At 45.5% G+C, this 11267-nt stretch overlaps 1 protein-coding gene across 1 annotated transcript; it reads left to right on the top strand.

Annotated features, from left to right (window-relative positions):
- Nucleotides 1-20: 20 nt before the first annotated feature.
- Nucleotides 21-2923, top strand: LOC121568037 (forkhead box protein G1-like). Its single transcript, XM_041878580.2, has one exon. It carries the CDS (start codon nucleotides 297-299, stop codon nucleotides 1566-1568), a length of 1272 nt encoding a protein of 423 aa, XP_041734514.1. The 5' UTR covers nucleotides 21-296; the 3' UTR covers nucleotides 1569-2923.
- The last annotated feature ends 8344 nt before the right edge of the window (nucleotides 2924-11267 follow it).

Here is an 11267-nt window from a genome sequence, read left to right as displayed (position 1 = left end):
TGACGGAAGGGGGTGGAGAGAGGCGGTCCCAGAGTGCGAGACGCAGCTGAGAGAGTTGAGTTTCACGCTCCTCGGAAGTGTTATAATTGAACCTGGGAGTTCATCGCACTAATCTAATCGCAAAGTTTGTAGTATACGGCTTGTGTGACTATGCGTGTTTGCATCAGGATTGTTGAGCAGGAGTTTATGCACGAGTGGCGCATTTTGTCTTTGGCACCCCAAGAAGACGTGCGTATTATTTTGTGGATTTAGACATTCCTTCTCTTCAGACTGCCAGACACCGTGGGAAGTTGAACATGGATTTGAAAGCCCCCGTCAGATTTTTCCACAAGTCTTCATTCAACATCAGCAGCCTGCTGTTTCGACGAGAGGGAGTGATGAGTGATGACGGCACCGCGCTGGATGGGACCCTTTCCAGAAAACACATTTATTCTGGGCCATCTACTAGGCCTAAAGAAGTTTGTGCTCAAGATGGAAAATATGATCTACATAGAGACAAAAACTGTGATAATAAAGAGTACTCAGCGAAAGAGGACGAACGAGTCTCCAGAAACGGAGAAAGGGAAGACGGAGCAGATACAGAGGGAGTGGGAGAGGTGAAGACATGTGTAGTAGTAGAGGGAAAAGGTAAACCGGAGAAACCTCCTTTCAGCTATAACGCACTGATAATGATGGCTATTCGCCAGAGCCCGGAGCGAAGACTTACCCTCAACGGCATTTACGAGTTCATCATGAATAACTTCCCTTACTATCGAGAAAATAGGCAAGGATGGCAGAATTCAATCCGACATAACCTGAGTTTGAACAAGTGCTTTCTCAAAGTACCTCGCCATTATGATGACCCAGGCAAAGGCAACTACTGGATGCTTGACCCTTCAAGCGAGGACGTGTTCATAGGGGGCACAACAGGTAAACTCCGGCGCCGTTCCACGGCGGGCACCCGGGCAAAGCTGGCAATAAAACGGAGTGCCCGTTTGACCTCCACCACTGCCGCCGGGCTGGCGTTCACTGGGTCCTTTTATTGGCCGGTGCCATCGTTTCTAAACCTTCAACCTCCTGCGCACTCACACCCGGGCACAGGGTCATATGTAGGGCCCCATCACTCCAACTATGCCACCTCGATCTTTTCTCAACGGTCACACCACATGAGTGCCATAAATGCTGGAGCAGACCGACTCCTCCAAACAAACCAAGAGTCGTCTTATTTTGACATGGGTGCAGGCGTGCAATACCGTCGCCATCACCAAATGAGCGCAGCCACAATATTCACCTCTTCGTCGTTGCCATGCACTTTGTCTCCTCCAAACCCTTGTTGCTTTAACCTGCTCTCTGGACAAGCGAGTTCTTTTTATTCGCATCACCAGGTACCCCACCCGGCGACATTCAATACATGGTGCCAGGAGGAGTACCCCTCATCCACGGCATCTCCAGCCGGACACATTTACTCCAGAAAAAACGGACCATCGGATTGCTTGGGGAGTTTGTGCGCGGAGTTCCCTAATTATTTTCCTCCAAGCAGCCCCACGAGCTCCCTCAACACCAATCTTTCTTGGGATGCAGGGAAATGACCACCTTTAATTCTCTATTAAATTAAAAACCTGTTTCTCTTTATGGATTATATCTGTCTACTAATGCTGCGAAATTGATTCAAATAATGTATGTGAGTTTGCTATTTCCCAAATAGGCCTATCTGTCTTTGGAAATATATTTTTTAATTTAATCATCCGTTTTTAAATAATTGCCAATCACGCTTTATTGTCCAATTTCATCTAAACGTATCACTAAAAACGCCACTCACCATTTTTTCTTCTTCAGTGCAATAACCTATAATAATGTTGTATTATTTCACGACAAATTAATGGTCAATATTTCTGGTGCATTCAGATCATTAAAAAAAATCTATATTCCTTTGATAACATTTCTTAGTATTTTATTTTGTATTTTAATACATCACAAGATGAGAGAGAGATTGAGAAAATGATGCTGTATTTTAATTATTGCAGTAAGATAGTTTCATAAGGATGAATAATGTCGTTAAAATAACAAACTATTTGGTATCTGTTAAACTAATTAACAGGGTCTAGGTTGTTATTGCGAGATTTTGCATCACCTTTTAGGCTACTTTTACACACAGGCTAAACTCTCTCTCTGAAGTTTGTATTCGTATTTTTTCGTTCTTGGTGTTATAACGTTTTGCGATTGTTAGGCCTAGTTCTTAGGGATGTAGGCTATATGAAACATTAACTATTTTTAAAAATAAAATAATGAAAGTATCTTGTCCAACAGTGTTCAATGGGTGCTCTCAAGATATCTGTAGAAAAGTGGTGATATAGTCTATTTATATTAATATAACATATCTTCTGACAACTGGATGTGCTTTAACAATTCACTGTTATTAACTTAAACATGAAAGAACAATTGTCTTCTTAAATATATCAATCTTATTGCTTGAGGAAGGCTGTGTGTAATTAATGGTTTGCCCTTTAAAAACCAAATCTTTGGTCATGTCTGAAAAGGTATTGGAAATATAGTATTTACTCTGATGCTATTAAATTAATGTATACATTACAGACAAAAATCAATAATTATTTTGATGCTCCTGGATTATAAGTAAAAGTTCCTTTTAAAAATATTTAGGCTAAGATTTTTCTCTCCATCTGCACTAGCCTATTACCTCAAAATCAAAACTGTAGTGATTGTCTCCATTTATATTTGTAATTGTATCTCAATTGTCTCGATACTCAATATGAACACAATGCTGTGTTATGCACTTCCTACATTTTAGAATAGAACTACACTAAATATGCTTTGAGAAATGATTCATCCCAGAGGTGGTGACTGTAGGTCTTGCATGATTTGTACTGTATCTGCACTAGCTATTTTTGTTATCTTTTTCCCTTTAAAGTCTGAAAAGGTTGTGTAATTCATTTGATCCATTTTATAATGTGTGTGCAATAAAAACAAAAATAGTGATATAAAAGTGATGAGTTGTATGACATATACATTCAAAACATAAGTCGGTTATGTGATACTTGAGGTACAGGAAGAGAGTGTCAATGAGTCCAGAAGGAATCCAGCTGCGTCCAAATAACACTCACACATGAACGCACGACACACACACATTCTCCCAGCCCATTCAATAGCTGAGCTCAACACTCTTCTGTGTCAGATTCATGGTCATATTTAGACAAAAACTTAATTAGCACCTGCTGATGAAACCCACTGTTACCTCCACGAATAGCCTTGCTGCTGTATCTGTAAGTATTAAAGGTCCAATGCAGCCGTTTTTATCTCAATATCGGGTCTTTTGAGGGTAACAAATAAGTACCTTACTGTGATTGTTTTCAATTAAAATGGCCAAAAAGGATCAAAAATAGCTTCTTACCAAAGAGCAATTTCTCAAGCAATAATTTTGGGAGGACTGTCTGGGAGTGGGGAGGGGAAAACTGAAACTAGCTGTTATTGGCAGAGAGGTTTGGAACTCTCTTTCTTATTGTTCTATTAACTAATGTATCGCATGGTGATGTCACCAGCAGTGGTGGTAAAAGTAAAGATAACTTAACAGAAAATGACTCAAGTATAAGTGAAAGTCACCCAGTAAAATCCTACTCGAGTAAAAGTCTAAAAGTATTTAGTTTTAAATATACTTAAGTATAAAAAGTACATCTAATTGCTAAAACATACTTAAGTATCAAAAGTTAAAGTTAAAGTATAAATCCTTTCAATTTCCTTATATTAAGCAAACCAGGCGGCACCAATTATTTTTTTATTTTTTTATTGACGGATAGCCAGGGGCACGCTCCAACACTCAGACATCATTTACAAATGAAGCATGTGTTTACTGAGTGTCAGATCAGACCCAGTAGGGATGACCAGGGATTTTCTCTTGATAAGTGTGTGAATTAGACAATTTTCTGTCCTGCTAAGCATTCTAAATGTAACAAGTACTTTTGGGTGTCAGAGAAAATGTATTGAGTAAAAAGTACATACTTTTATTTCACTACATTCCTTTAGAAAATTAAAAGTTGTAAAAAATATAAATAGTAAAGTAAAGTACAGATCTCCCAAAAAACTACTTAAGTAGTACTTTCAAGTATTTGTACTTAAGTACTTTACACCACTGGCCACCAGGCAGGCCAAAACTCCACCCCACCAAAACAGGCTGAAATTTCAGGCGGTCTTTTCAAACAGCTCTTACAGTAAAAGAGGATTATCTTCATTTTCACAATTTCACAGTATTATTCCAACCTCATATTGTGGAAATGTATATAAAACACAGGAAAATCACGTTTTTGACTGCACTGGGCCTTTAAGATCATCAAAAGTTCAAACCTGAAACTACAGAGGTGTCAGTTTGATAAAGGGCATGCAGAGCCAGCCTTGACTGAGATGTATAGGGAGAGAGATAGATAGACATCACAGTCTGGCTGATCTCATTGATCTACTTCTACTGTTTCGCCTGCACATGACATCACAGTCTGATGAACTTTCCCTCACCTTTCTTGGGGCTCATTCGAGATATAAGTTAATAGAAATAGATGTGTGAAGATACAGATAAGGACAGATTTCTGGAAGTGTGCCTCTATCAAACAAAAGAGGCTTTATGGGGACTGTAGCCACCTTTCCTAGACAGCCCAGTCTCAAACACTGTCGGCTGCGGTTAGACCAGGATATTGCTCTTAGGATGGATCATGTAACCTTACACCAACACTGTTGACAAACTTAGGGTCTAGATACAAAGATTATAATAACATTTTCATTACTCACATGAGTAATTGTGGTATAAGATAGAGAGTGAATCAACAGGTAAGCTAGTACAGAATGGGGCTTTGTCTGTCCTGGGGCAACTGTAATATGATCCTGTTTGTTGTTAATTCAGTAATAAATAACAGCCATCCTCTGACAGGCGTTGATAATAACCCCACACCTCTAAATTACCCAGCCAGCAGACTCACAGTACCACACGACAGAGAGTAAATCAACCCGGGGAGAGGGACTGAGGCAGGCCTCAAGATGTCTCTGTGCACTCAGGAGCAGCTTGTGCTCACCCAGACCCTGTAGCTGGACGACAGACACACACACACACACACACACACACACACACACACACACACACACCACACACACGTTGACATGGGTGTATGGACAGCTAACAGTCTGAAAAGCCCACTTTACAAGAAACAGTCAATGATCCCAGCCCCTCTGGAAGAATTCATCTGGGGCTTAGGACAGGCTACCCCATTAAGGAAGAGAGTGAGTGAAGAGGGGCAAGTGTAAGCTGTTTGGCTGAGGCAGGTATAGGGTGTATGTTTCACAATGATAGTCAAGCTTTGTAAATCAATCCCAAACTTGGGCCTCCCAAATCAGCACACTGTGGGTGTGATTATCCCCTAGCATGTGCCCTCCCAAGGTAGAGCCGCCACCCTGTGAAATACGGTTGGTGGGTGTTTCTCCCCCCCAGGCGCCTGCCTGTCTCTTGCCAGTAAGCCAATCTCCCAACGTCTCTGTACTGTGCAGATAATGTACATCTCTGTCTCTCACACGCATTCACTCTCGTCTCTGTCACCAAGAGGTCTACAAATCAAATCAAATCAAATTGTATCCACATGCGCCGAATACAACAGGTGCAGGTAGACCTTACAGTGAAATGCTTACTTATAAACCCTTAACTAACAATGCAGTTTTAAGAATATAAAAAAAAGTGTTAAGTAAAAAATAGATAAGTAAAAAATAAAAATAGCTAATAATTCAAGAGCAGCAGTAAAATAAAATAACAGTAGTGCGGGGGCACCGGTTAGTCGAGGTAATTGAGGTAATATGTACATGTGGGTAGAGTTAAAGTGACTATGCATAGATAATAAACAGAGTAGCAGCAGCGTAGAGGGGGGGCAATGCAAATAGTCCAGGTAGCCATGATTAGCTGTTCAAGAGTCTTATGGCTTCGGGGTAGAAGCTGTTAAGAAGCCTTTTGGACCTAGACTTGGTTCTCCGGTACCGCTTGCTGTGCGGTAGCAGAGAGAACAGTCTATGACTAGAGTGGCTGGAGTCTGACAATTTCTAGGGCCTTCCTCTGACACCGCCTGGTATAGAGGTCCTGGATGGCAGTAAGCTTGGCCCCAGTGATGTACTGGGCCGTATGCACTACCCTCTGTAGTGCCTTAAGGTCGGAGGCTGAGCAGTTGCCATACCAGGCGGTGATGCAACCAGTAAGGATGCTCTCGATGGCGCAGCTGTATAACTTTTTGAGGATCTGAGGACCCATGCCAAATCTTTTCTTAATGATGGTGTTGGAGTCGTGCCTGGCCATGCAGTCATGGGTGAACAGGGAGTACAGGAGGGGACTGAGCACGCACCCCTGAAGGGCCCCCGTGTTGAGGATCAGCATGGCAGATTTGTTGTTACCTACCCTTATCACCTGGGGGCGGCCCGTCAGGAAGTCCAGGATCCAGTTGCAGAGGGAGGTGTTTAGTCCCAGGGTCCTTAGCTTAGTGATGAGCTTTGAGGGCACTATGGTGTTGAACGCTGAGCTGTAGTCAATGAATAGCATTCTCAAGTAGGTGTTCCTCTTGTCCAGGTGGGAAAGGGCAGTGTGGAGTGCAATAGAGATTGCATCATCTGTGGATCTGCTGGGGCGGTATGCAAATTGGAGTGGGTCTAGAGTTTCTGGGATAATGGTGTTGATGTGAGCCATGACCAGCACTTGATGGCTACAGACGTGAGTGCTACGGGTCGGTAATCATTTATGCAGGTTATCTTAGTGTTCTTGGGAACAGGGACTATGGTTGTCTGCTTGAAACATGTTGGTATTACAGACTCAGTCAGGGACATGTTGAAAATGTCAGTGAAGACACTTGCCAGTTGGTCAGCGCATGCTCGGAGTACACGTCCTGGTAATCCGTCTGGCCCTGCGGCCTTGTGAATGTTGACCTGCTTAAAAGTCTTACTCACATCGAGAGCGTGATCACATAGTCATTTGGAACAGCTGGTGCTCTCATGCACGCTTCACTGTTGCTTGCCTCGAAGCGAGCGTAGAAGTGATTTAGCTCGTCTGGTAGGCTTGTGTCACTGGGCAGCTCACGTCTGTGCTTCCCTTTGTAGTCTGTAATAGTTTTCAAGCCCTACCACATCCAACGAGAGTTGGAGCCGGTGTAGTACGATTCAATCTTAGTCCTGTATTGACTCTTTACCTGTTTGATGGTTTGTCGGAGGGCATAGGGGGATTTCTTATAAGCGTCCGGGTTAGAGTCCCGCTCTTTGAAAGCGGCAGCTCTACCTTTTAGCTCAGTGTGGATGTTGCCTGTAATCCATGGCTTCTGGTTGGGGTATGTACATACGGTCACTGTGGGGACGACGTCATAGATGTACTTATTGATGAAGCCAGTGACTGATGTGGTGTACTCCTCAATACTATAGGAAGAATCCCAGAACTTATTCCAGTCTGTGCTAGCAAAACAGTTCTGTAGCTTAGCATCTACGTCATCTGACCACTTCCTTATTAACCGAGTCACTGGTGCTTCCTGCTTTAGTTTTTGCTTATAAGCAGGAATCAGGAGGATAGAGTTATGGTCAGATTTGCCAAGGGAGAGCTTTGTACGTGTCTCTGTGTGTGGAGTAAAGGTGGTCTAGAGTTTATTTTCCTCTGGTTGCACATTTAACATGCTGGTAGAAATTAGGTAGAACAGATTTAAGTTTCCCTGCATTAAAGTCCCCGGCCACTAGGAGCGCTGCCTCTGGATGAGCGTTTTCCTTTTTACTTATGGCCTTATACAGCTCATTAAGTGCAATCTTAGTGCCAGCATCGGTTTGTGGTGGTAAATAGACAGCTACGAAAAATATAGATGAAAACTCTCTTGCTAAATAGTGTGGTCTACAGCTTATCATGAGATACTCTACCTCAGGCGAGCAAAATCTCGAGACTTCCTTAGTATTAGATTTTGTGCACCAGCTGTTGTTTACAAATATACACAGACTACCACCCCTTGTCTTACCGGAGTTAGCCGTTCTATCCTGCCGATGTAGCGTATATCCCGCCAGCTGTATGTTATCCATGTCGTTGTTCAGAGTTACCTGTGTCTGTGTGGAGTTACCTGTGGGTCTGTGTCTGCCAATATTTGCAGTGGTCGCTGATGTGTAGCCTAAAGCTCTGTGTGTCCGGGACTTAAAAACATGCCACTTTGATACAGCTACGACTGGAAATGACTTTTCATGGCAGGTTAGGAGAGCATTTTCGCTAACCCTTTTCCTAACCTTAACCAAATTCTCCTAACCTGCTATGAAAATGTAATGTTCTTTCTCTCTCAAATAATAATTTTCTTCTAAAATCATCTTGAGATTGATACATTGAATAATCTCTAAATTATAGTTAATTTACTCTATTGCGTTCTACAACTGAGACAGCATTGTGGAAAATGTACATAATTGCATAATGGAAGCTACGGCAATATTTTTCCGGACCCGGAAGCCGTTGTACAGACAACATTCTTGGAGCCTGAGGCTCGCACCGAGGGTCAGGATGAAGATGAGTCTGAGACGGTAAGAGTGACATTTTTGGAAAAAGTGGACCCTTGCCTTTTGGCTGATCCATTTCTGATTTCAGGGTGGGTGAAAACAGAGTTGGGTGCTGTGGAATCGGTGAAGGTAACCAGAAGTGGTCTAGTGATAATTGTTTGTGTTTCTTCTGGTCAGAGGGAGCAGGCGCTCCATGATAAACTAATGGGGACAAGAGATGTGAATTGTTTTGCTCTCAAGAAAAGTGTGTCATTAAAAGGAGTGATAACTGGGGTAACGGTAAATGTGAAAGTTGACCAACTGAAGGGGAAGATTCCCGGTGTTTGTGATACTCGCCGTTAAGCGCAACGCAGACAGGGTGGTGTGAGTTGTGAAACAGAAGAGTCGTTGTCTGTTCTTTTGAGTTTTGATGTTGAGTCTTTTCCCGACAAAGTGATGTTAGTGTCACGGTTCCCTAAGACAGAACCCAGAAGCAGACCAGGACAAGGAGAGTTGAACGAAGGTGAGGGTTTATTACAGATTCAAAAGGTGCAGAATAATCCAGGAGACGGAGCGGGTGGCGGAGATGAGTAGGTGGAGGTGAAGTGGCAGATTAAACGATGGCACGGCAGGGGTTGGGTGAAGGTTCCGGGAGAATGATGTTAATGGCTAACGATCCGGCAGGGAATGGATGTTAGACCAGAGCCTAAGAAGGGTGATGATCAGGACCAGGTGTGCAGATTGCTGATGGGATGCAGGTGCGGAAATCAAGAGAGCTCCCCGGAGCGTTCCAGCACCCTCGGGAAACTGGAGATCACGAGCAGAACAACTAGACCACAGACAGGACCCGACTCAGACTGCCGGGATCGTTACAGTACCCCCCCTCCGACGAACGCCACCGGGCGGACTCCCCGGAGCGCCAGGATGGAGGCGGTAGAAGTCACTGATGAGGTCAGCATCTAGGATCTGTCGCCGCGGAATCCAACTCCTCTCTTCAGGACCATACCCCTCCCAGTCCACGAGATACTGGAAACCCCGGCCCCGCCGTCTGGAATCCATGATGCGTCGCACCGTGTAGGCAGGACCACCTCCGATCATCCGAGGAGGAGGAGGAGGAGGCGGAGGAGGCAACAGAGGACTGAGGAAAACAGGCTTGAGGCAGGAGACATGAAAGGTGGGATGGACTCTGAGCGTCCTCGGGAGTTTGAGTCGAACTGCCACCGGATTGATCACCTTCTCCACCACAAACGGACCAATGAACTTCGGTAACAACTTCCTAGACTCAGTCCGTAAAGGAAGATCCCGTGTGGCCAACCAGACCCTATCTCCGATGGTGTAGGTGGGAGCGGGGATCCGGCGACGATTCGCCTGGAGCTGATACCGGTCCGAAACTCTAAGGAGTGCCTTTCTGGCCCGATGCCAGGTCCGGTGGCAACGACGAATATGGGCCTGAACAGAAGGCACTGAGAGCTCCCTCTCCTGAGAAGGGAACAAGGGAGGTTGGTAGCCATACAGGCACTGGAAGGGAGACATCCCAGTGGCAGATGTAGGGAGAGTATTGTGGGCATACTCAACCCAAGGCAACTGAGAGACCCAGGAGGTGGGGTTGGAAGAGGCCAGGCAGCGTAGCGTGGATTCCATCTTCTGGTTGGCTCTCTCCGCCTGACCATTAGATTGGGGGTGAAACCCAGATGTGAGACTGACTGTAGCTCCAATGGCCAAACAGAAGGACTTCCAGACAGCAGAGGTAAACTGAGGGCCACGGTCGGAAACGATATCACTGGGCAAACCGTGGACCCTGAAAACCTCCCTAACCAGGATCTCGGACGTCTCCGAGGCAGAGGGAAGCTTGGCAATTGGCACAAAGTGGGCGAACTTGCTGAATCTGTCCACGATAGTCAGAACGACCGTGTTCCCCTCAGAAGCGGGCAACCCAGTGACAAAGTCCAGGGCCAGATGCGACCATGGTCGCCGGGGAATAGGAAGGGGGGTGAAGTAGTCCAGAGCTGGGCCGATTGGTACTCTTATTCTGCGCACACACTGGACAGGCAGCAACATAACCCCGAGTATCCTCGGCCATGGCAGGCCACCAAAAACGTCTGCGAAGAAACGCCATCGTCCGAGCCACGCCAGGGTGACAAGCCATCTTGCTGGCGTGGGACCATTTGAGGACCGCAGGACGAACCGACTCAGGCACAAACAACCGACCGGGTGGACCGTTACGGGACCGGGCTGCGTCCGAAGGGCCGCCATCACCTCCTCCTCAATCTTCCACCTAACAGCTCCCACGACGCAGTTCCGGGGGAGAATTGTCTCGGTCTTGGACCCACTCTCCTCCGTCTTGGAGAACATCCGAGACAAGGCGTCCGCCTTGCCGTTCTTAGATCCAGGTCGGAACGTCAGGGAAAAATTGAATCGTCCGAAAAACAACGACCACCTGGCCTGACGGGAGTTGAGACGTCTAGCCGATTGCACGTAAGCAAGATTCTTGTGGTCAGTCCAGACAATAAACGGTTGCTCCGCCTCCAACCAGTGGCGCCACTCCTCCAAGGCAAGTTTCACCGCGAGAAGCTCCCGGTTACCCACATCGTAATTCCTCTCCGCAGGCGAAAGGCGACGAGAGTAGTAGGCGCAGGGATGGAGTTTACTGTCCGTGGAGCATCGCTGCGACAGGATGGCGCCAACTCCCACATCAGACGCGTCCACTTCAACGACGAACTGACGGGCCGTGTCCGGTTGAGAGAGAATCGGTGCGTTGGTGAATCGCCTCTTCAAATCCA

This window comes from Coregonus clupeaformis, chromosome 6 (genome assembly GCF_020615455.1).
Source record: "Coregonus clupeaformis isolate EN_2021a chromosome 6, ASM2061545v1, whole genome shotgun sequence".
NCBI classification, from domain to species: Eukaryota; Metazoa; Chordata; class Actinopteri; order Salmoniformes; family Salmonidae; genus Coregonus; species Coregonus clupeaformis.
Note: the sequence above shows the minus strand (reverse complement) of the source record. Positions and strands in the feature narration are given on the sequence as shown.

Bases quoted from the DNA above. Each gene is read 5' to 3' on its own strand.
- LOC121568037 (XM_041878580.2), top strand. From the start codon at position 297: ATGGATTTGAAAGCCCCCGTCAGATTTTTCCACAAGTCTTCATTCAAC.